At 50.5% G+C, this 25,983-nt stretch overlaps 1 protein-coding gene across 1 annotated transcript; it reads left to right on the plus strand.

Moving 5' to 3' along the window:
- Nucleotides 1-16,532: 16,532 nt before the first annotated feature.
- Nucleotides 16,533-25,396, plus strand: CCKBR (cholecystokinin B receptor). Its single transcript, XM_061629274.1, has 6 exons — nucleotides 16,533-16,805; nucleotides 17,525-17,726; nucleotides 19,940-20,191; nucleotides 20,363-20,618; nucleotides 23,794-23,921; nucleotides 24,396-25,396. Exons 2-6 carry the CDS (start codon nucleotides 17,600-17,602, stop codon nucleotides 24,923-24,925), a joined length of 1,293 nt encoding a protein of 430 aa, XP_061485258.1. The 5' UTR covers nucleotides 16,533-16,805; nucleotides 17,525-17,599; the 3' UTR covers nucleotides 24,926-25,396.
- Nucleotides 25,397-25,983: the final 587 nt, after the last annotated feature.

Genomic DNA, 25,983 nt, shown 5'->3' on the forward strand with positions numbered 1-25,983 from the left:
AACTTTTAAAAAAGAAAATGTAAATAAGGATGGGACTGGAATTGATTGGGAAAGAACTGGAAACATACACAAGCTGAACAAATGCCACCCAACCCCCACCAAACATTTCTAAGAGACAGAATTTATGAAAGATTTCCGCATTTTAAGACTTCACCCCTTCTAAGCACTGTGATGGGAGAATGTTGGGTCTACTGCTAGTATCTTAGTCTTCCTCCCCACCCTGGTCTTCCCCTTGATGGTGTTGAAACTGCTCCTTTTCAGAGACACTTTGTCTGGTTGCGCATAGGTTGCACATCAGGACAATCAGATGCTGTGGCACCCCCCATTTCTTTTAAAGCATTCCATAGTTTTTCATGTTCTACAGTTCTACACAGTCAAAGGCTTTGCTGTAGTCTATAAAGCACAGGGTGATTTTCTTCTGAAATTCCTTGGTCTGTTCCGTTATCCAATGTATGTTTGCGATATGATCTCTGGTGCCTCTTCCCTTTCTAAATCCAGCTTGGACGTCTGGCATTTCTCGCTCCATATATGGTAAGAGCCTTTCTTGTAGAATATTGAGCATTACTTTACTTGCATGGGATATTAAGGCAATAGTTCGATAATTACTGCATTCCCTGAAATCCCCTTTCTTTGGAATCGGGATGTATATGGAACGCTTCCAGTCTGTAGGCCATTGTTTAGTTTTCCATATTTGTTGACAAATTTTAATCAACATTTGGACAGATTCAGTCTCAGTAGCTTGTAGCAACTCTATTGGTATGCCGTCTTAAAGAATTTTAAGAGCAGCTTTCACCTCACATTCTGAAATTTCTGGTTCTTCATCATACGGTTCCTCCATGAATGAATCTGTCATCCTTGCATCTCTTTTATAGAGTTCAGTGTATTGCTTCCATCTTCCTTTTATTTCATCTCGGTCAGTCAGTGTGTTCCCCTGTTGATTATTCAACATGGCTAATCTTGGTTTAAATTTCCCTTTAATTTCTCTAATCTTTTGGAACAAGGCTCTTGTTCTTCCCTTTTTGTTGTCCTCTTCTATTTCTATACAATAACTATTGTAATAGTTCTTTGTCCCTACGTACTAGTCGCTGTATTGTTGCATTTAGGGTTCTGACAGTGTTTCTATCTCCTTTTGTTTTTGCTTTCCTTCTCTTTTTAACCATTTGAAGAGTTTCTTCAGTCATCCATTGAGGTCTTTCTCTCTTTTTAACTAGAGGTATTGTCTTTTTGCATTCTTCCCAGATAATGTCTCAGACTTCACTCCATAGTTCTTCTGGTTCTCTGTCAACTAAGTTTAAAGCCTCAAATCTGTTCCTTATTTGATCTTTATATTATTCTGGGATGTTATTTAAATTGTATTTTGGCATTGTGATTGCTTTGTTCTTCTTCTTTAGCTTTACTCTAATTTTTGATATGACCAGTTCATGATCTGTACCACAGTCTGCTCCTGGTCTTGTTTTCACAGAAAGTATAGAACTTCTCCATCTTCTGTTGCCAATTATATAATTGATTTGATTTCTATATTGACTATTTGGTGATGTCCACGTGTCTTTTCGGTTGCTCAAAAATTGCAAGAAACAAATTACTGGCTCCACAGAATTCCATAAGGCTTTCTCCTGCTTCATTTCTATCTCCTAAACTCCATTTCCCACAATTTCTAGTTCTCTGTTCCCTACTTTTGCATTCCAGTCCCCTATGATTATCAGAGCATCTTGTTTTGGTGTGTGATCAATTTCTTCCTGTACTTCTGCATAAAATCTCTCCAATTCCTCTTCTTCTGCATTTGCCATCGGAGCATAGACTTGAATGATGGTTATTTTCATAGGTTTCCCATTAATCTCGTTGATATAACTTGCGCAGACCTTGCATTATAGCTTCTAATTGCTTTTGCTATATCACTTCTCACTATTAGAGCAACCCCATTTTTAGTAATTTATCATTTCCTGCATAAAATATTTTGTAGCTGCCTGATTGAAAATGTCCTATTCCCGTCCATTTTAATTCACTCACACCAAGTATTGTCATGTTGATACGTTCCATTTCTTGCTTTACAATTTCTAACTTTCCCTTCTTCATACTTCTCACATTCCATGTTCCTGTTGTGTGCATCGTACAACTCCGGACTCTCCTTTTGCATCTGTGCGCATCAGCCTCTGGGCTTCCTTTCGGCTTTGACCCAGCTGCATCATTAGTCACAGCGCTACTCATACGTGTCCTTTGTTCTTCCCCAGTAGCTCAGTGAGTGCCTTCTGACCTGGGGGTCTCATCTTCCAGCACTATCTCGTGTTGCGTTTTGGATACTCTGTTCATATAGGGTTTTTGTGGTAAGAGGTATTTAGAGGTGGTTTACCATTGCCTTCCTCTGAGTCTGGATGCATCCTAGTCTGGTGTCTCAGCTTTGACCATTCCGCCTTGGGTGCCTCTGCTAGGAGTCTAGCCTCTTGGTCTAGTCCCCTGACGGCATTGCTCTCGCTTCTTCGACACTCTCAAACCCCCTCACATTAAGGTGTGCATCCTAGAGGAGGACTAGGGTATCAAAAACTGAGACTAAGATTAGTCTGGTAGGATTTGTTCTTGACAAATCCGTGTTGGCTTCTAGTAATCACTGCATTGTTTTTGTTAGGGATAAATTGAAATCCCCAGTGCTTGTAGAACTATAGTTCACTTGTCCTATCTAAACCAGCTTGGGCTTTATGGGAAATAGAACCAAAGTGGCCTTTATTTGATTTTGATATAAAATGTCGGTTTATTTCCTGGTGACCTGACCCTTACCTACATTCCAGTGGCTCGCATAATAAAAGCCGGTTTAAGCTGGAAACTTCCCTACTATGCATTTCTGTATCACATTTATGCTTATGGCCTTGTTTGTTGCTACTAATGTGCCTTGCATAGAAATGTCAAACGCTATTCCAATGCCCCTCATATCCTTGACTTGTAATACTCCTTTGATATGTAAGCAGAATAATATCACGTCTGTCTCTAGTTTAGGGGGCGCCCGGTTGCAGCTGGGCCTCACCTCAATAGTTGCCTTTGTCTGTTCCTGCATAGTGCTTATCTCAAGGACATGCGAAATATGCAGACATGGAGTCTGAAAGATAGTCTTGATGTTTCCACTTTGTCCTTCCCCCAGTACCCCTTTACCTCCTTACATATGCCCCAAAGCTATGCTAGTTAGCAATTGTTTCCTTTGTATTTGATGACGTGAACCCGATATTGTAAACTTCGGGGTAAGCCTATATAAACCCTTGAACACCAATAAACGAGGTTCCCATGCTGGCCTGCTTCGGCTTGTAAGTATTGGGTCCCCTTTGCAAAGGTTTTTGTCTCGTGTTACTTGATCTCTGATAGTGGGTTCATTTGCACTCAACTCCGCACTCTTCCCGGGTGTAATAAGCGAGTTGGGGTTGACAGGGCGACTCGCGTGTTGGGTTTGGACCTAACATTTTCTTTTTTTTTTTTTTTTTTTTCAATAATTTTTATTCAAATTTTCATAAAACATACAAGACAAAATCATAAAACATTCAAAGACAAAAAACAAAATCAAAAATAGTTAAACAAAAAAAAATAAAAAAATAAAAATAAAAATAAAAATAAAAAATAAAGAGTAAAATATTGACTTCCCATTTGTCAAAGATCAGATCAGTTATAAGTCTATAATATATAACAATCCTGTCTCTTAAGTCATATTATAAAATCACTTTCCTCCAATAGTTATCTTACTTAATCATCAAATCTCATAAACATTACTTTATTCTTTCCACAAAAAGTCAAAGAGAGGTTTCAATTCTTTAAGAAATATATCTATCAATTTTTTTTTTCCAGATAAGCATATCGATTAACCCATCTCATTACTAATTATGATAATCTTATTGTCATAACCATAGTCAAAATAAACATTTCAATTAATCCATCACATCAGAATCTGTTAGGTTCAGTAATTTCAGTAGCCATTGTTCTATTATCCCTATTAGTTCCATTTTCCATCTTCCATCTTCAGTAGTCTTGTTAAGTCCAGTAATTTCAGTATCCAATCTTCCATTATCAGTATTCCATAATAATCTTGCTGTCAAAGCCATAGTCATATAGTAAGAGTCTGATGGGAATTACCTCTATCCCAAATATTTTCTTGCCATCCATTCTGAATAGGTTGCTGAAATACTGCTGTAAAATCATATCTCTGTTCTTTTTTTCAAAATACACTGGGTCATCTCTTGAAAGTTTTTCCATTGTCACATGGCTGCAGTTAATTCCATAGATTTCCTCTATATTGGGCTCCATCACATCATTCCAGTCCAGAAGATTATCCATGCCATTGATAACTTTATCTCTAGAATCTTCATTAATTTCTTCAGAGATAACATTGAGTTCCAAACAATAGATTTTATTTCTAAAGTCCATAGACTCCAAATCTTTTTCCTGTTCCACGTTTGTTCCAATCTCCGGGGTCTCCTCTCTCACAGGGACCCCTGTTCCAGTCTCCAGGGTCTCCTCTCTCACAGGGACCCCTGTTCCAGTCTCCAGGGTCTCCTCTCTCACAAGGACCCCTATGTCTTTAATCTCCTGTGTCTCCAAACAATAGATTTTATTTCTAAAGTCCATAGACTCCAAATCTTTTTCCTGTTCCACGTTTGTTCCAATCTCCGGGGTCTCCTCTCTCACAGGGACCCCTTCCAGGGTCACCTCTCTCACAGGGACCCCTATATCTTTAATCTCCTGCGTCATTTTACTCAATTCAATTTTCAGCTCCTTACAACCCTGTCGCAGGTTTTGTTTCGTTATCTCAATCTCATCCATTATTTTCTGAAACATAGTTATTTCCAGATTCTCAGCCACTTTCTTAATTGCCATTTTAAAAGAAAAATATAGGAAAACCACTTCTTATTTCAGCAACAATTGGGTTAATACTCCAAACTTGGTGACATCACAGTATAAACAGAGCAGACAGCCTTATCTCTCCATAGTTAAGTAAACAAAATGCAGTTCCCAGGATCGAAACAATTAATGGCAGTCGTCAGAAAACAGATTCGTCAAAATAAAATAAAATAAAATAGACCAAAAAGAGAGTAGTCTCAGACAATATAATATTCTTCAAAATAAAAATCTGGAATAGAAATCCCTCTTCTGTGTATATCTTTAGAATGCAAATCCAGGACAGCTTTTTGCAACAAAAACAGAGATAAGCTATTAATTAGTGCGTAGCAGAGAGAAGTTATGGCTCCCCAGTGAGATGTCAAAAACCGATCAATCTGGCAAATCTCTTTTAAACAGCAACAATTTAAGTCAAGTAAAAGAAAAATATAGAAAGAAGGGTGCTTGCCTGTTAGTGCGTTCTCTCTTAGAAGATAAGGTGAACGTTCGCTTTATCAGATAGAGCTTGCTGTTGAAAATCCGTCCCACCTTCGTCGGCTGGACCTCGTCCCATAAATTAATGAGATCTGGTCGTCCCAACAAAAATAGGCTTTGAGGTTAATCTCTTCGTTTCTCCCTACCCGGGAGAAGTTTAATCAGTCAAAAAAAAAGAAAAAACTGACTGATATATCTGAATAAGCTTCTTTTGAGGCAGGAGCCCGTCTCAAAAGCAGGCACAGGCTAAGTCACCCTTCCCGGAAGTCCGGACCTAACATTTTCAAGGTGCTTACAGACTGACCATTTTATAATCTGCTCTAGGATTTTCCCAGGGACTGATGTCAGGCTGACAATAGTTACCAGATTCCTCCTTTTGGCCGTTTTGAAGCCTAGCTAGAACTAGAACTCTTCCTATCCAGAATATATTTCTTTCCATAAACAAGCTTTTCTTCTTTTACTAAGTCTGATGCTGTTCATTGTGATGATATCAGCAGGTGGCGCTTCTCACACAGTACTGAGCCGGGTGGACCAAGGGCCTGACTGGGCTCCTAAGGCGGCTTCTGCTGCTCCTTCCGAGCCTGCTTGGCTCGGAGCTTCAAACACCCACCGGGACCCCCTCCAGCCCGAGATGCTCTCCTAGGCAAAGCAAGCTCCCTCGCAGGCATGCTCTTTGGGAGAGGAAGGGGCCAAGCACAGGGGACCATTCAAAGGGGAAACACGACTCAGTGAGCCTGTCTCTGGAGAAGGTGGCTCCTCCTCCTCAGCACACCAAGTTTATTTCATATTGTTGTGAGTTTGAGGGTTGGAATGGCTGATTCCTGTGGGTCCCCTTCCAGCCTCTGATTTGGAATCCTGTGCCTTGGGGTGAGTTGCTGGTTCTGCTGGCCAGATGAGTTTCTTTTGTTAAGCTAATAGAGTGGTCAGTTTGCTAAAGGGTCTTTCAGGTGCCCAGCAACTGGTGAATGAGCCAGGAAGATCCTTTTGTCATTGAAACTGTTCAGGAGAGCCTCCTCCCTCCTGGCGCCTAGGAGAGGTATATGTGTAGAGTGTGTCTAGAGAAAGGCTGGAAACTGGAGGCAGGCAGAGAGGGTGGCTCTCTGCACCATGGCTTTAGGATGCCTCCTGTAACACTGATGGGAAAGCTGGATATTGGCCTGCTGATGCCTTGAACCCCTCCATCCTAAGCTCAGGTTGGAATGTATGTAAATAAACAAACCATATTTCATAAAGACACCACAGTCTCGACCTTCCCAACGAAACCACGCCCAGGACGAGCGCAGGGACCCCTGGAATCTCACCGCTCAGAGATTGGGGAGGTGTGCAACATTATTATTTATTGCATTTATACCCCATCTTTCTCCATGGAGCTCAAGGTGGTGTACATAGTTCTCCCCCTCCTCATTTAATCCCCACAACAACCCTGTGAGGTAGGTCAGGCTGAGAGGCAGTGACTGGCCCAAGGTCACCCAGTGAGCTTCAGGGCAAAGAGGGGATTTGTCCTAGTCCTAGTCCAATGCTCTAACCATTATACCACCATTGGTGGCGGCTGGGGTGAGCAAGCACATACCCATCCACGCAAAAAGGCTCCCCCCCCCCGATGATATGCTTTTAGCCTGGACATGTGAGCTGTCCAAATCTTACACATGTCCTTCACCATTTCAGATTGGGCTTCAGCATTTGTTTTGCCATTGGCGGGGAGGGGAGGGGGCTGGGATCTTGAAGAGGAAAAGGTAGTGTGCTTAACCCTGTCCTTGATCCAGAGGATTGATCCTGGATTACTCTGGGACTCAGGTGACAGCTGGGCTGGTGGAAGTGATTCTGCCAAGTGCCACACCAGCCTCTCTGTGTTGCGCCCGCATAGCTGGCAGCGACAGCACTCCAGAGGCTGTCCCTCCCCAGCTGTGCTCTTAGGGGGCCCTTAAACAGCTACAGCTAATTACAGAACAATGGTGAACATTGTACCAAACTAGCATAATGGGCATTGATCTAAAATGAACCTGCTTTGCCGCCTGGGAACACAAAAAGGATTCACATAAAGATTTTGAGCAAAAACCGCCTGTCCAAAGTTGAGCACAAAGTTGAACACTGAAGTCTCATTGATTTCTCTGTGAGGAATCCTTCTATTCAGTTGGGTCTGTTGTGAGATAAGAGGTCAGACTTGAATGTTGTGGACCTTGACCAGACCCTGCCCAGAACGTTGATAGGGGAACGTATATTATTTGTATAAAGACTCTGTTTGTGCTTGTTGTGGGAATGTGTTGAGTCCCAGAGGCCTTCCCCCCCCCAAGACTGACCCAAATAAGCCCTCTTGCTCTGATGCCCAGAGACCTTCCAAGCGGCTCCTCTAGGCCTCTTGCTCTCCCCCACCTATAAGTGTCTAGTGGAAAACACACAAACCTTGGGGACTCCCTCCCCCCAATACATCCAGCACAGTTCAGCATTTATTTTTACACTGGCTCAGGGGCCAGGATCTCTTCTCGATAGTCCCAGAGTACAGGCCATGGAATAACGGAGGCCAGATTTCTTTTTTTTTTTTACAATAATTTTTATTCAAATTTTCATAAAACATAGAAAACAAAATCATAAAACATTCAAAGACAAAAAACAAAACAAAACAAAAATGATTAAACAAAAAAAAATAAAATGTTGACTTCCCATTTGTCACATATCAAATCAGTTATAGGTCTACAATATATAACAATCCTGTCTCTTAAATCATATTATAAAATCACTTTCCTCCAGTAGTTATCTTAATTAATCATCAAATCTCGTAAACCTTACTTTATTCTTTCCACAAAAAGTCAAAGAGAGGTTTCAATTCTTTAAGAAATATATCTATCAATTTTTCTCCAAATAAACATGTCAATTAATCCATCTCGTTAATAATTATAATAATCTTATTGTCATAACCATAGTCCAAATAAACATTTCGATTAATCCATCTCATCAGAATCTGTTAGGTCCAATAATTTCAATAGCCATTATTCCATTATCCCTATTAGTTCCATCTTCCATCTTCAATAGTCCTGTTAAGTCCAGTAATTTCAGTGTCCAATCTTCCATTATCAGTATTCCATAATAATCTTGCTGTTGTAGCCATATCATATAATAAGAGTCTGATGGGAATTTCCTCTATCCCAAATATTTTCTTGCCATCCATTCTGAATAAGTTGCTGAAATACTGTTGTAAAGTCATATCTGTGTTCTTCTTTTTTACAAAATGCACTGGCTCATCTCTTAAGAGTTTTTCCATTGTCACATGGCTGCAGTTAATTCCATAGATTTTCTCTATATCAAGCTCCATCACATCATTCCAGTCCAGAAGATTATCCAAGCCATTGATAACTTTATCTCTAATATCTTCATTAATTTCTTCAGAGATAACGTTAAATTCCAAACAGTAGATTTTATTTCTAAAATCCATAAACTCCAGATCTTTTTCCAATTCCACATTTGTTCCAATCTCCAGGGCTTGTATCTTCCCTTTATTTTTTCTTTTCTCATCTCTGATCTCATTCTCCTCTCTCACAGGATCCCCTATTTCTTTAAGCTCCTGCGTCATTTTGCTCAGTTCAATTTTCAGCTCCTTACTGCCCTGTCGCAGGGTTTGTTTCGTTATCTCAATCTCATCCATTATTTTCTGAAACATAATTACTTCCAGATTCTCAGCCACTTTCTTGATTGCCATTTTTAAAACCACGAAAACAAAGCAAAACAAAAATAAAGAAGAACCACTTCTTATTTCAGCAACAATTGGGTTAATATTCCAGGCTTGATGACATCACAGTATAAACAGAGCAGCCTGCCTTATCTCTCTATGTTCAAGAATGCAAAACAAATTTAGTTCCCAGCATCAAAACAGTTAGTGGCGTCGTGAAGAAGCAGATTCGTCAAAATAAAATAGACCAAAAAGAGAATAGTCCCAGACAATATAATATTCCTCGGAATAGAAATCAGGAATAGAAATCCCTCTTCTGTTTATTATCTTTAGAATGCACTTCCAGGACAGCTTTTTGCGACAGAAACAGAGATAAGCTGTTAATTTCGTGAATAACAGAGAAGAGCTATATCTCACCCAGAAGTTGTCCAAAGCCGATCAATCTGACAAATCTCCTTGTGCTGCAACAATTTAAACCAAGTAAAAAAAAAAGAATAGAAAGAAGGGTGCTTGCCTGTTAGTCCGTTTTCTCTTTGAAGAAAAGATAAACGTGTCGCATTAATCAGATAGAGCTTGTTCGGAAGTCCGTCCGGCATTGCTGGCTGGACCTTTTCTCATAAATTAATGAAATCCAGTCCTCCCAACAAAAACAGGCTTTTGAGGTTGATCTCTACGTTTCTCCCTGCCCGGGAGAAATTTCATCAGTCAAAAAAAAAATGTTCTGACTGATTTATATCTGAATAAGCTTCTTTTGAGGCGGGAGCCCGTCCCAAAAGCAGGCACAAGCGAAGTCACCCTTCCCGGAAGTCAACGGAGGCCAGATTTCAACTGAACCTCAGGAAAAACTTCCTAACTGTTAGAGTGGTAAGACAGTGGAACCAATGACTTAGGGAGGTGGTAGGCTCTCCAACCCTGGAGGTCTTCAAGAGGCACCTGTGGGGATGTTTTAAGATGGATTCCTGAACTGAGCAGGGGGTTGGACTGGATGGCCTTAGAGGCACCTTCCAACTCCACAATTCTATGATTCTGTGATCCCCGGGACTAGGATCAGTAGGACATGGGATCTCCCCAGGAGACAGGGCTTGGGATCTGGAGACACCATGAGGGAGGGAGACACAGCAGAAAGTTTGGGGGATCCACTTTTGCAAGATGAAGAAATCTAGAGGGTTACCCTTTGAATCAGCTGACACAGGAAAGCTGGGTGGGAGCCCCAGTGAAGGTGGATACGCAGCTGAGGTGGCCACTGTGGGTGCACGCATGCATGTGAGTGACAGGAATCTCTCTGGGAACCACAAGTAGGAGGGCCTCAGTGCCACCCCGAGTGTAGGCCCTCTCCTCGTGGACGGATTGTGACCAAGGCAGCAAGCTTCTCAGGCAGGCCCTTGAAGCTGCTGCGCCTCCTTCCCTTTGCTCCTTCCTTGCAGCCCTTCCCAGCCACCTCCCCAGCGGCCACCATGCCTCTTGGTCACGCTGCTCACACGCATGGAAGAGCACTGCAGTACGCCAGCTGGAGGCAGACAGGAAATTGCCCAAGGCTGAGCACATTTAGGCCAGCTGCAGAGACTCTGCTGGAAGTGTTGGGATGCAACTCAACTTGGGTGGGTTTGCATGGGGATAACGCAGAGCTTGGAAAAGTTACTTTTTTGAACTACAACTCCCATCAGCCCTAGGCAACATGGCCACTGGATTAGGCTGATGGGAGCTGTAGTTCAAAAAAGTAACTTTTCCAAGCTCTTAACGTAGACAGAGAGAGGAACCTCCGAACTTCCTGGACTGGCTTTCTGACCAGCCTGTGGCTGGCCTTCCTTCGGGTCCCAGACTGGTACTCTTAGGGTTGCTGGCCTCATTTCCTGACTCCTCCCTCGTTCTTCATCCCACCTTGGGAGAGGAGACCTTTGCTTTCTCTCCCTCCCCAGCAGCAAGAGATCAAAGGCCCGCCTCTCTGCCTCTCCAACTTAGCTAGGAACTCCTTTCTACCCAGGGACGCATTTCCTGTCGGAGAGTCGGGATGCTGGGAACAGAGAGTTCTGAGCGAGCTTAGTGTGTGTGTTTGAATCCTTGCTAAAGATTCTACCTTCCCTGCAAATTAGTCAGACAGAGACTTTAAGCTTTAAAATAAGAAATAACTACTTTATTCTGGAAGTACATGCTTGATAGGAAAGAGTCCTATATCTAGCTAACTAAGTTGGAGCTGCAAACACTGAGCCCAGTGCTTGCCCTCAAGCTTGGAGGAGAGGGAGAGACAAAGGAACATGTATGCTCTCCCTCACGAGAGGAAGAAGAAGGTAAGGAGGAGGGAAGGAACTGTGATCAACATCCTCTGCATATCAGTCTAGGAGGAAGGGAGAGTCAGCAGGAGATCAAAGGACAGGTATAGCCTAGCAACCAAGAGGTCTCCTCTCTAGCTACCCTTTTTAACCCCATGCAGCCTCAACCCACAAGTTGGAGTTGAACCACACATATTCCAACATTTTCTGCAATAAACCAGGCTCTCTTATTTTCCAAAGCTGAGAGTCCACAGCAGAGTGCTCCCTCAAGGAAGGGTCACACACCCACAACTCAGACTCTGTGCTGTGGGATACTCTGGACCATCTCTGAGCAGCCTGGCATTGCCCCCAGGCCCAGTCCGCCCCACAGACAGGGGGGCCTCCTCCTCTTCCCACCTCCTGGTAGCTACCTCAGCAGCACTCGGGGTCTTAGCCCCAAGCCAGCCCCACTTCTTCTTGGGCTGGCCCTACATATCTCCTTCCCCAAAGGAAGACCTTGAGGCTTCCTGCCTTTGCCGTTGCCTTTGGCTCCCCCATCCCAGCCCCTTCCCTCCCCAGGCAAATGCGGGCGGCTGCCTTCCCTGGGACATCTGCAGCCAGGCCCGGCTCTCTCTTTGCCCTGACCAGAAGGGCAGTACCTGGGGCTCCAGGCAGCAAATCTCTGGCGAGAAAGACATGAAGCAAATGGCGTGTCCTGGAGATCTGCCGAGGGAGGGGCAATGCTGGCGTGGGAAAGGCTCCCAGCCACCATTGCCTCCCACCCCCGTGGCCCTCCGTGGCCCAAATCCCCATTCTGCAAAAGGCCCTTTGGCCACTGCCTGGAGCAGCCTCCCCGCCTCTCTGTGTGCCAAGCGGCCCTGCCTCGCCCTCCTTTATCAACGAACCGCCTGAGGAGGCCTCTTCCTCTCACACCTCTCCCTCCCTCCCTGGCAAGGCCTTCACTGCAGCAGCCTCCAGAGAAGAGCAGGGAGCTGTTGTGAGCCCCCAAGCCTCTCAGAGGGAGGGCCAGGTCTGTCTCCCTGCAGGGAAGCTCCATGAGGGCCCTGGGGGGCGATGCTGGGGGCACAGAGTGCACTTCACCAAGACACACTGGGGAGGGGCCAGTGGCAAGCCTCCCCGCAGCAGACAGAGCACAGTGGAGACAGAGATGAGCTCGCCCCTGCACCTCTGGGCTGATCCTACCAGAAGCCTCCCAGGCACCCTTCCCCACAGGAGCTGCCCCCAACGGGGAGATAAGCAAAGCCAGAGACGCCTCATTTCCTTCCTGCTGCTGGGGAGTGATGGGATGCAGCTTGGCAGCATCAGCTGTGCTTCCAAAGAGAGTGGGCAGCATTTCCTGCTCCCTCTTAGAGGCTGAGATGTACAGATTTGAACCTCCTACTTGTTGGCAGCAGGTGCTGGCACTGAGGCCATCAAGTCTGACCTGCCTCCACCTGAGCCAGGAAATTCCCTCCTGCCACTGCTGCTCTGGCTGAAGCACGGCTAGCCGGTCCACCTCCTTGCAGACAGCGACTGCAGGAGAATCCACCCCCTCACTTCTGCTGCATGAAAATAAAAATAAAGAACTGCAGGGACACCAGCCCTGGCCCTTGGACTGCAAGCAGCAGAATGAGCGAAAATCACTGGAAACTGGGGGAAAGGAAGGCAGCAGTTCGGCTAAGAGGTATTCTCAAGCAGGTGGTGGACAGCCCAATGAAGATGTCGGCCCAGCACACAGCACTTGTGAAAAAGATGAATCCCACTTTAGGGATCACGAGGAAAGGGCGGAATATAAAATTGCTGGTATCACAATAATGCCATCATACAAATCTGTGGTGCGGCCACATTCGGAATACTGTGTACAGTTCTGGTCGCCTCAAAAGGACATTGTTGAACATAAGAACATAAGAAGAGCCTGCTGGATCAGGCCAGTGGCCCATCTAGTCCAGCATCCTGTTCTCACAGTGGCCAACCAGGTGCCTGGGGGAAGCCCGCAAGCAGGACCCGAGTGCAAGAACACTCTCCCCTCCTGAGGCTTCCGGCAACTGGTTTTCAGAAGCATGCTGCCTCTGACTAGGGTGGCACAGCACAGCCATCATGGCTAGTAGCCATTGATAGCCCTGTCCCCCATGAATTTGTCTAATCTTCTTTTAAAGCCAGCCAAGCTGGTGGCCATTACTGCATCTTGTGGGAGCAAATTCCATAGTTTAACTATGCGCTGAGTAAAGAAGTACTTCCTTTTGTCTGTCCTGAATCTTCCAACATTCAGCTTCTTTGAATGTCCACGAGTTCTAGTATTATGAGAGAGGGAGAAGAACTTTTCTCTATCCACTTTCTCAATGCCATGCATAATTTTATACACTTCTATCATGTCTCCTCTGACCCGCCTTTTCTCTAAACTAAAAAGCCCCAAATGCTGCAACCTTTCCTCGTAAGGGAGTCGCTCCATCCCCTTGATCATTCTGGTTGCCCTCTTCTGAACCTTTTCCAACTCTATAATAGTTGAGCTGGAAAAAGTTCAGAAAAGGGCAACCAGAATGATCAAGGGGACAGAGCTGTTGGAAGCAGGGCAAGAGCAACTCCCGTTTTGTTCTTTTATTTGTGTTCCAGAAGGAAGATAGAGCTAGGGTCCTCCAGATGGATAGGCTTGTTTACCTTTACCTGTGATGCTCTGACTGACTTCCTTTTGTCACTAGACTGTGATTTAGGGAAGCTTACCTGCCCCTCCTCCTTCTGCCCTTTCCGTGCTTTTTCTTCTCCGACTGTCCAGGAGAGAGGAGACACCTTTTGTCTCTGCTCTCTCTCTCCTAGCCATGAGGTCAACTCCCACCCCTGGGCGTTATGCCTCCAACTTAGTTAGTTAGTTAGAACTAGGTTTGCCTTTCTATCTACTATGTATTTCTATAAATAAAGTAGCTTTTCTTATTTTACTAAGTCTCCAGTCTCAGTGATGCGGATGCAGGGTAAAAGCCTGCTACTTAGGTAAATGCATGCACACACTGGCACACTCACATTTCAATATCCGCTGTTACTCTGCTGCTGTTGTGTTGCTTTAAACAAATTTAGCAACACACACAGCAACAGGAGCATCTCCCTTATGACGAAAGGCTGCAGCATTTGGGGCTTTTTAGTTTAGAGAAAAGGCGAGTCAGAGGCAACATGATAGAAGGGTATAAAATTATGCATGGCCTGGAGAAAGCGGACAAAGAAAGGTTTTCCTCCCTCTCATAACACTAGGACTCGTGGACCTCCAATGAAGCTGAATGCTGGAATATTCAGGACAGACAAAAGAAAGGACTTCTTCATGCAGAGCAAAGTTAAACTGTGGAACTCACTCCCAGAGGAGGCGGCGATGGCCACCAACTTGGATGGCTTTAAAAGAGGATTGGACAAATTCATGGAGGAGAAGGCTACTAAGGGCTACTAGCCACAATGGCTGTGCGCTGCCCCCGCATTCGGGGCCAACTGCATGCCACTTGCTGGGAATCACAAGTGGGGAGAGGCGTGCTGTTTTTCTTAAGTCCTCCCTGCAGCTTTCCCAAAATGGGCACCTGGTTGGCCACTGAGAGAAGACTTGGACGGCCCCTTGAGCTGATCTAGCTGCAGGGCCATTCCTACGTTCTTAGCAAATGCCAGCTTTCTAATGAATCACCATCCTCGTTGGCACGCATTACAAGGCTGCCCCTCCTGCCAAAACATCACAGACCCCAGAAGGGATCTGATGCCAGAACTGGCGCCGTGCCTTTCTATTCTTGACCCAGTGGCGTGGCTCGGTGGCAGGAACACGGAGGAGAACTCCAGCTGCCAGCCCCCTTCTCCCTCTGGACGCTGGCAGACTCCTCTCAGTCCCTCTCTCCCAATGCTGAATATGGAAGAACATCGAGATCAAAAGGCCGCTTCAAGGAGAAGCCAAGAAAGGGGAAACTGAAACACACACACACACCCCGCAAAGCTGGGAGGCGCAGAGATCCAAAGGCCACCAGGAGAGTTTGCTTGGCTTGTTTCTTCAAGAGGGCTCCGGCCTCTCCACGTTTGCTTGTTTGGTCTGGAAGCACAAATCCCCCCTCCCCCTTCTCAGGAAACCATCCTTGGCCACCTAATGACAGGCGGCTTCCCCAAGAGGCCCAATTTCCTGCTCCCCCCCAGAATGAAAAGAGGGGCTTTGGTGCTTTAAAAGCAAGGGCTTTATGGAAAGGGAGCCCTTCCCCGTGGTGAGGTGCAGGGCAGGAGAGGGATGCTTGGACCCCCCCAGAGCCGCACCTGCAACAGCGGCCGCCATGTGAGCGCTCTCCTTCCCCACACAGCAAGTGCCCCACCCAAGAAAGAGGCAGAGCAGCCAAGGCCTCTTCTCTGCCGGGGATGGAAGAGCCGCCCACAGGCCGCAGCTCCACAGCCTTGCGAGGGGAGGGGGGTCACCTCGCAGGGCAGCCAGAAGGCCAGCACATGTTGGGCACTGCAGCCTGCAGAAGAGGACAGGCAGTGCCCCGTGGAGGAGGACGCCCCAGCTGACTGCCTTCCCAGTGAGAGGAGTTCGGGTCATTCTGTGGCCATTCACCGCCCACCCCACAACCGCGTTGGGTCTCAAAGCGGGAGGGCGCCTGGTGCTGCTGCCTACTCTGTGGGTGAATGTGAGGCCTGGAGCAGAAGCTGAGCCTGGCTGCAGACATAATTCAACAGGTGATGCTTTCCCTGATGGAGCATTTCCACGGCCCTCCAGATGTTGCTGGACGGTAACTCCCAGCACTCCCACCACTATTCCTGGTCACTGGCCATACTGGCCGCTGGGGCTGATGATGGGGGTTAGAGTCCAACTCTTGCGGGGAGGACACCCCTCCTTCTGCGCCTCAGACGCTCAGGAGGAGAGCAGGTGACAGGCGGACACCTGGCAATGCCGCCCCTGCAATCCTCTTGTCCGGGGCACGGGCAGGCCCAGCAAAGGGCAGAGAGGCGGCTCTCAGGCAGTCCCCGGCCGACGCAGGGGGGAACCGGGAAGGATGCCGGCTACGCCGGCAGCAGGAGCCTCCGGAAGGCGCTCACAGCACAGGGAGCAGACCCGGCCCCCCGAAGCTGGACTGGGGACCAGGGAGCTGCCCTGGGCAGACGCTGTGGCGCCCTCTTTGCAAGGAGACCTCCGTTGCGCAGGAGAGGAGATCTGCTGGCGCCAAATGCCCCCAGCTCCTCGCGGAATGACCCCCGCGAGAGAGAGGCCTCTGGGCACAGCCAGCCGCAGGGCGCATGCGCAAGTTGTGCGCCCCTGCAGCAGGAAATGCAGCCCAGAGCGACAAGACCGGGGAGCGCGGAGGAGGCGAGCGGGCAGCGGGGGACGGTGCGGTGCGGGTGGCGGCGGGAAGACGCGAGAAGCTGCATTTGTCAACGTTCTCCCTTCCTGGCCACCCTGAAAGGCGAAGGAAGCCCCCGGGGTCGGCTGCGGGGGGGCAGCCTGCAGGGCTTGGGGGGCGCGAAGGCAGGACCTACGGGGGGGGGCTGAGCCGCCGGCCTCCTCCTGCTAGCAGCCCTCGGCCCGCCCCTCCCCTCGGCCCCGCACGGCACTTCGCCAGGTAAACAGCACCTGTGTCAACACCGGGCAGGCGCGTCCGGGGCCCCCGAGCAAACACGGCGTGTGTCTTTGGGCCGGCGCTGCTGGGAGACGTCCGCACGGGAGGCCTCCAAGGAGGGCGGCTCAGAGCCCTCTGGAAAGCAGCACTCCAACCCGGGAAGGGGCTCCTGCCCTGCCGCCCCTGCCTGCCTGCCTGGGGTTGAAGTCGCGCAGTTCGCCTCCTGCCCTCGAAGTCCTTCCCCCAGTTCCAAAGGCCAGAGAGTCCGAGAGAGAAAAGCACTCTGCACATGCCCAGAGGCACACGTTCTGGGATGGAAGTCGCTTGGAAAGCAGTGCACGTTGCCCGGCTGAAAGAGTCCGCTACCCCGAACTCTGGCCATGCCCAGAGGCAAGCCCAGAGGCTGGCGCTGGACAGCTGCTCCGGACTGATCCGCCCAGGGGAACTGTCTGCAGCCAGGCTCGACCCAGTTCTGCCCCAGGAGCATCCGTGGAGGGCCTCGCCTGGGCAGGGGGTTGGAGCGGCAGGTTTCGGGCGGGGCGAGGCACCGCGGCTGCCGTCAGGGGGCGCTCGGCAACTGGCTGCAGCCGGTGCTAGGCGCGGGGCTCGCTGCGTTTCAGTCGGGCGGCCGGGAAAGGGGGAGGAGGCCAGGCGCGGCGGCAGCTCCGGCTGGGAGCGAGGGGGCGTCAGTCTGGTTCGCCTCCCTTCCTCCTTCCCTCCAGCGACGCCACGGCGATGGGCGCCTAGCCCAGAGGCTGCTGCAGCGGAGAGGCCAGGGAGACCGCGGCCCGCGAGGAATGGAGGTGCAGCGGCCCTTCAACGAGTCGCTGCTCTGCAGCTGGCCCGCCAATGGCTCGGCCAGCGGCGCCTGGAACGGGACCGGCGGCGGCGGCGCTTCTCGGAGACACCCCCGTGGCCCCCGAGGTGAGGCGCGCGTGGTCCCCGTGAGGTGGGGGCGTCTGCCCCCTCGAGGATCCTCGACTGCCCCCATTCCACCTTCCGCAGCACCCGGTGGACGGGAGGAGCCCCGCCATCTCTCCCCGGGGGACTCCCCCGCGCCCCCAGGCACCTCCTCCACCGCCGCCTTCTTTGCCTCTGACACCCCCAGAGGGAAATCGCCCCTTTCCTGCACCCAGCCCCCCGTGCCCGCTCACCTCTCACATGTCAGCTCTTAAGCCCCCTCCCCGTCCGATTCTGCATAAGCTAAATGTGGCGGGGGGTCATGGCCCGCCCCTCAATATCCCGGTGTGACCCCGCCCTCGGCCCCCAGCCCGGACCCCCCAGCAGCCCAAGCTTGGCTGCGCACGACTCCTCCTGCAGTCTAGAGTGGGGGAAGCCCCCGTCTCAGTGGGGCAGAGTCTGCTTGGGAGGGGCCCCGCCTGCTCAAGCCGTGAACACCAGCCCTCCCGAGTCTCGCCACCCATCCGTATCTGGCCGGTCCTCCGCCTCATCTCCTGTTGCTGCCTTTCCCCGCTGGGACTGAAGGGCCTCAGAGCATGCACAAAGCGCCGCCTGCACCTTTTCCCAGCGGGGAGGGGTCCTTTTGTAGCCTGGGCGCTGGCACGTCCCTCCCGACTTGACCCACCTCCGGCACCTCTTTTGCGGGCGGCTGGGGGCCGGGCGCCCGACGTGGCTCCGGTTTGGCAGCGGGAGCTGCTTCAGCACCCTCTGCCTTTTCTCCCTCCCTCTTTGGGGGGGGGGTTGGAAGGGAGGGAAGTGGGCAGCCTGGAGCCCATCCCTGCCCTGGGGGTTGGTTACCCTTTAGGAGCCTCAGACCAGGCATTAAAAGGGGGGGTGGAGTCCTTCCTTCTCTGTGTCGGGGGAGGGGGAGGGGGGCAGCATGAACTCAGGCAGGACAAAGTTTCTCCCAACTGCTTCACACAGAGCATCAAGGGTTGCCCCCACACACACGCCCCATGGGAATTGCATTGCCAGCCCCTTCCAGGCTCTGGTGGCCAGGGAGAGCCTGCACAGGAACGGGGAAGGCCTGTGACACGTGTGCGGGCACACAGGCGTGTTGCGTGTCTACCTCGCAGGCAGCAAGTGGCTCTCAGCCAAGACGGTTCAAGTCACCCTTCCCAAATCCTCCCAGGTGAATTTCCAGGTTAGCCTTTGGCGATGGAGGGGCTGGCACTGGCCCAAGGGGGTGCAAGACTGTCCTGGGGTCTTTCCTCCCCTAGTGAGTGTCAGTTGCAGGACACACACTTGGGAGCAGAAGGCTAGAGAGATGCCTCCCCCCCCCCCGTCCCTTTGCCTTCCTGGTTCTGTGCCTGGCAGTGCTTGCCCGTTCAACACACACACACTCTGTTTGGGGCACAAGTTGAGTCTGGCACCAGCCGCCCTCCTCTGGCTTCCGTTCCCATCCCCATGTGTCACGGCCAGCGGCCAGGGAGACCTTCTTATCAGCCGCTGCGGAAAGGGCTCTGGGCAAACAGCAGCCTCCCCCCCCCCGCAACCTTCCCCTGGGAGAAAGGAGAGGATGCCACACCTGGATGTGGGCAGGGCGCTGGGGAGCTGGACTCTTCCTGGGCTCTTCAGGATGGGCGGCCTGCATGTGTGGTGGGCTTGAACTTCCTTGGGAGGGATCTGGGGTGCCTTATCTGTCTCCTGTTGGGGGGCAGGGAGCGTGAGGCCACCTGTCAGCCGCTGCCTGGAGAGGCCTCAGTGGAGGTGGCGGCGGCAGTAGCAGCGTGTTGGGGGGGATGGGGCTGCCAGCAGCTGTGGAAGAAGGCCCGGAAGCAGCAGGAAGAACATCCACGAGGGGGGGGGACACTGAGGGTGGTGTGTGGCAGGCCAGATCCAGAAGTGCCCCAATCTCCCCCCCCCCAGTTTGGAGCCATCCTCCCCAAGCAAGCTCATCACTAGAGGAGGCCCAGTTGGGCAGAGAAGCTCCTGGTGCCAAAAGCCACAAAGATCCAAACTGCAGGGCAGGGCAGGGCCGGTACTCTTTTGCCAGCATGGTGCCAGCAGCCTCCCTCCCTCCCTCCCCTGCCTTCTGAAGGCAGCTTCTCCCTGGGTGCCTCTGTGGGACCTGGGCTCCAGACTGTCTTGCTGCACTCCCCCTCCTCCTCCTCCTCCAATGAGGCCCCAATCCACCAGGGCGTTCACGGTGCCTCTCCTCCACCATCTCTCCTCAGACCTGGACCTGACGGTGCGAGTCCTCCTCTACTCGGTGATATACCTCCTGAGTGTTTTTGGGAACGTGCTCATCATCGTGGTGCTGGTGATGAACAAGCGGCTGCGCACTGTCACCAACTCCTTCCTGCTCTCATTGGCCCTCAGTGACCTCATGGTGGCCACCTTCTGCTTGCCCTTCAACCTCATCCCCAACCTGATGGGCACCTTCATCTTTGGGAAAGTCATCTGCAAGGCCCTCACCTACCTCATGGGTGAGTGAGCGAATTAACCGGAGTGGGGTGGTATGTGTGACCCACACGGGGGGGGGCTTTGGGAGAAGGCCTGTGGGGAAGGGGCTCCCTCCTTCTGGTTCTCTTGCCCACTCTCCCTAGCGGCAGCTCGGCTCTGCCCTGACCCCCTTCTCTCCTCCACCACTCTGCCAGGGATGTCTGTGAGCGTCTCCACCTTCAGCCTGGTGGCCATCGCCATCGAGCGCTACAATGCCATCTGCAACCCGCTGCAGTCGCGTGTGTGGCAGACGCGGTCCCATGCCTACCGGGTCATCGCTGCCACCTGGCTGATTTCTGCCCTCCTCATGCTGCCTTACCCAATCTACAGCACCACCACCTCCTTGCCCAGCAACCCCAGCGTCTCCCACTGCAGCCACAAATGGCCAGGGAGCCACATCAAGCAGGCCTGGTGAGTCCTGGTTGGGAGGGGGCTGGGCGCTGGCCCTGAGGAGTGGGGCCTGCTGGGTCTGGTTTGGGAGAATGACGCTGCAGGCAGAGTGCATCCGTGGGGTGTGGGGTCTCTGTGTGTGCGCCCACGCGCAGCTCTGTCTGCCTACAGGGCACCTTGCAGAGCCACATGGGCACGATGGACAGGCCTCCGTCCCAGGGAGCTTACTGTCTTAAGCGCAACAAGCTTCCTGTTGTGTCCAAGTGCCCCCCCAATCTGCATCACAAGCCCCCTTGCCCAGATCTAGCCGTTAGCAGGGCTGGCCACCTGCACCTCTGAGCAACAACTCCCAGCAGCGTAAGGAAAAGTGTGGCAGGACTGAGGCGCTGTTGCTGTCTCCAAAGGCAATGAATACTGATGCACCACCTGATTAGCGTCCTTGCTTTCGACCAGCCGGCTGCCTTCTGCTAGGTGTGTGCGTTCCCCTTGAGGTGTGCAGATGGGCAGGCAGTTGTTGTCAAGGGAGCTTGGAGGGAGAATGTCTTTTGTCCCATTGGCTAAACAGATTTTGCCAGTTTTGGGGGAAACTCCAACCCCCTGGCTCCCAAAGGCAGCACAACCAGCCCCCCCCCTTCAAAATACCGCCAGCTCAGTGGGGGTGGGGTGATGACAGGCACACCTCACTCGCTCGCAATATCGAAATTTTGTGAATGTAACATTTATGTCTTAAGTGCTATTCAGACTGTATCTTCTGTTTGAAATTCACACATAAAATGAGGTGACATTTTATTCTACTGGAATGTCTGTCTGTCTTCTGTAGTTCGTATCTTTGCACCTTGTGGCTGAATGTTAGAAATGCAAAAAATACTTTCTTGAGGCTGAAGCCACAATTGAGTAACATTTTCTAGGAAATTTTGAAGCCTCCCCGCTGAATTTGCAGGCCACAATCTAATGTGGAGTTAGATATGCTTCACGGCGTTGGAATCGATGGGATTCATCCTGTGGGTAGCAATCTGCATAGGATTGTGGAACTGTGCCAGTTCTAATGAGCAAACCCAATCTGAGAGGTCAGTGGCTTGCAGAGTGCTCATGGGTCCTCTTTGCGTTCTCCTGTGGAGTCCTGGAGAAGGCACTCGCTGGCTCACAGGCTTGAAAACAGCCATTTTGCACCTGTGGCTTGCAAGTCCAGTCAGCCTTCAGCCTTTACACACCTGGACCCATCTTTAGTCCAAATGTGTATTTGGGTACCCACATTTGAATTATTTGCCATATATTTTTTTGTGGTGACCATGCTGTACTTGTGACCCACCTTAAGTCAGGCTCTGACCCAATATTTATTTATTTATTTATTGCATTTATATAGTGCCCCATAGCCAAAGCTCTCTGGGCGGTTTACAACATAATTAGCATAATTAGGATAGAAAAGATGAGGACATGCCTACTTTTAGCATTATTTACCATGCATGAAGGATATGAGGAAATAGTGGGTCCTGATCCCCCCAATTATATTCCAATGAGTTAAAGGGCCCTTTGCACCCCCAACCGTATGAGGATTACCAAGGATGGGGCTCCCCTCAATGATCCGACAGGTGCAAGTAGAGAGGTGCAAGTTAGAAGTCCTTTTTAAAAAGAAGTTGTTAAAATAGATAAAAACTAGCTGCTCCGCTGGTCAGGGAAGGGGAGTGAGGGGGGTGGATTCAGTCCACCCTTGACCCCCTTCCTCCTCTCAACCCCCAAATAATTGAACATGGAGGTTTTAGCCTTGGTGCAAAGGGCTCTAGTATCCATACACCCCCTGGGGCTGATCTTGTATGCTCAGCTCTGTGCTTGTGTGGTCAGTTCTCCATGTCAGACAAGTACACTGTCCTGAAAGAGAAGCTGCCTTTTATCTTTTTTAAGCAACTGCTATCCATTTTTTTTCAATCCAGGCCCTTCCAAAAGGCCATAAAATACTTCACAGGCCAAATAATTGTTTTTAACAAATGTTTTTGAGAGTGACTGCAGCACTTTGAATATTCTGAGGCCAGTGACAGCTGCTGAATAATCTGTTTTGGAATGCTGAGTGAATACTGGCGCTGGTCATGAATGGGTTTAGCCAGAGTGGTTCAGGTTTGTGCCCCTTGGTGATCTCTTGGCGCAGTGGCTGTGGTGTTGCACTGATGCACCAGTTTCAAAAGTGGTGTTTTATGGCAGCATTGAAGCAGTTTACAAAAGGTTTGCAGCCCTACATTGCTGTCAGGCAGTAGCAGAGCTGTCCTAGCTGTAGTAAAAACATGATTGAATGAATGTACTTACCTTATTTTGAAAATACATTTTGGATTTCTTCAGAATAGGTTTGTTTTTGTAACTGCAATGCTTCTTGATTAAACATTTATTTCATACTTGAAATATAGCTGAAATGAGGTATTTTGAATTTGATATGTGAATTACTCCAAAGCAGCTGGTTTTTGCATGGCCCTGGCTACACAGGCCCCCAGACATGCAAAGAGAAAGTGCTTTGATTTCTTTGTGAAGATGAATCTGGATATATCAGTAACTGATACATATTAATGCCACCTTTATTTAAAACATTGCCAAAAAAAATCCCTATTTATTTAATTGGGACTTACATAGTTCACTTTTCAATTTATATAACCTCCCACAGCAGATTACAAAACATGTTGAATAAAGGTAGTGGTTTTTTAAAAAAAACAAATCTATGTTGCTGCAGTGACTTGTGGGGAGAGGTGTGGGTGACAACACAGGCCAAATCATGGGTGGGGAACCTGCGGCCCTCCAGCTGTTCTTGAACTCCAGTTCCCCTCAGCCCCACCCATCATGGCCAAAGATGATGGGAGTTGTAGTCCCAACAACATCTGCAGGGCCACAGGGGCTTCCCAGCCAACAGGGGCTTTCACAGCCAGCTTTTCCCTGGCTAAGACGGAACCAAGTGGAAAGCATTGTTTTTTCAGAGTTTGTCCCAGGGCTAGTAAAACGTCCACTTTTTGTATCTACCTCCCAGTGATGGCAAAGGTAGATTGGCACAGGAAACGGGCGTGGGGCCTTAGGAGACCCAGTGCTGGCTGTCAGTAGCCGCTTCCTTTGGGAGGAGGTCAGCATCTGCCCAGGACAGCAGGGATGAGGGTTCAAACCCTGGCAGTAGCTCCGTGGGTGTGTTTTAAGGGTAACGCTCTTCCTTTCCCCCCCCCCCCACTAGGTATGTGCTGCTTCTGGTGATGCTGTTCCTTGTTCCAGGGTTGGTGATGATTGTTGCTTATGGCTTGATTTCCCGTGAGCTCTACAGGGGCATCCAGTTTGAGATGGACCTCACCCGAGAGGCCAAAGGTATATGTAAGGGAAGCCCCCTCCCTGCTGGGAGGCTGGCATGGGAGAATGTAGAGATCTGGCTTTCCCCAAAATTAGCTTTGTGGTGGTTTTAGCTCAAGACCTTTTTATTTGTGGTTTTAACCTTGTTCTTAATGTTGTGTCTGTAAATGATGTGTGGGGAAGGCCTAGATACAAGAAACATAAATGATGATGATTTTTGACGTCAGTGTTTGCAAAAGCTGCCAATGGCAATTGCAACCTTAAAAGTCGCCTCCCCTCCTGTGATTGTCCTTGCAGGCACTCCTGTGACCAAGGCAGACCCCTCTGATCGAATGAGAGCCCTGTTTCAGGGCAGTGTTTTCAGTTGTTTAATCGGATTGCAGTGGGTCTTTTAGAGGGAAGTTTCCTGGGGTGACCCGCTCTGCGCAGCGGAAGGGGAAGGACTTCTTGGGTAGACCCCTCCTAACAAGGTGTTTTGTTTGTGTCCCTCAGCTCAGCAGAATGGGGCCACAGAGCCCCTTGCCCCTTGCGAAGAGGGGGACGGCTGCTACATCCAGGTGCCCCACCCTTCAGGGGGCTCTGTGGAGCTGTCGGTCCTGACGGCCTCAGAGGACAGTGCTCACCAGGAGCGAGCCCGCATCAACAGCTCGAAGGCCAAACTCCTCGCCAAGAAGCGAGTCATTCGCATGCTGGTGGTGATTGTGGTCATGTTCTTTGTGTGCTGGCTGCCCCTCTATGTGGTCAACACGTGGCGTGCCTTCGACCTCGCAGCCGCCCACCGTGCCCTCTCTGGAGCGCCCATCTCATTCATCCACCTGCTGTCATTCACCTCAGCCTGTGTCAACCCCTTCATCTATTGCTTCATGAACAAGCGCTTCCGCAAGGCCTTTGCTGCAACTTTCTCGTGCTGTGTTGCCTGCTGCCGGCGCCCCCCGCGCCCCCCGGAGGACGAGGCCACGGCCACAGGGGCCTCCTTGTCCAAGTTCAGCTACACCACTGTCAGCAGCATTGGGGGGCCCTGACCCCACCCGCCGGCTTTCTGGGTGCTCCCAGCTGCATCATGTGTGGGACACTTTGCACCCATCCACCCACCCCAGGTTTCTCTGTCCTCCCCTTGGCTGTTGCTCGGGGTCCCCTTTTGCCTCCCCTCTCAGGCCAGGAAGTGATTTTCCTGTAGTGGTGCAAAGGCCGTGGATATGAGCAGCTGCCTGGGGGGAGGGCTGTTAAATGCCCCCTGCCTGTTCATTTGCAAGAGGGGCATAAATGGAGCTGTCTGAGGTGAGTTATTGGGGCAGGGGCCTTTGCTCTGCTCTGCTGCTGGCCAGTGCTAGAGAAGTGGGCTCCTCCTCACCCACACAGAGCTTGTGCTCGCCCACCTGAGGCTCAGCTCCTCCTCTTTCCAGGGCAGAGATGCCCCTCCCTCGCACAGTCACTTGCACCCCTAATTCCCCCTCCATCCCATCGCCATGGAGTCCTGTGCTTGAAGGAGGCTGCCGGGGCGTGGGGTGTGTGGGGCGGGGCATGTGCATGGGGGGCTGTTGCTGTGCAGCTCTAAGGGGGAGGGTTGGGGAGGCACCCGTGCAGGTGAAGAAGAGGTGCTGACGCCTGGTGGCCATGAGGGCCACTGGCCACGAGGCTCTGCACTTCGTGGCTGCCTCAGCAGCCCTTGCACAGCAGACTTTGGTAGGGACTTAAACATGACCAGCCCCACATGGGCCGGGGGACACTCCAGAGAATATGCCGGGAGGGGCTGGGCAGGGGGAACCCTCCGTATTTATATACCACTTTCCGCCAGGATGCTTTGCATGTCCACCATCTTGCCCTAGAGGGAAGAAACCCTCTTCTCTAGAAGCCCCCTTCCCCGCACCACCCGCACCCCACCACCCATCTCGGTCAGGGCTGGCAGCAGACATTTCACTGCCTGAGGCTAAGGGCAAGAGGGTGGGCACGCCCAAGCACATGCACACGCACCATTCCCCCCACAGAAGCCTTTCTGGGCTGGCAGCTGACTTGCCCCTCCACCTGGAGGCTGCAGGGCCAGCCGAGGGGGGAGGGGCTGGCAACAGACCACCCGCAGCTC

Source organism: Rhineura floridana, chromosome 5 (assembly GCF_030035675.1).
Source record: "Rhineura floridana isolate rRhiFlo1 chromosome 5, rRhiFlo1.hap2, whole genome shotgun sequence".
Lineage (NCBI taxonomy): Eukaryota > Metazoa > Chordata > Lepidosauria > Squamata > Rhineuridae > Rhineura > Rhineura floridana.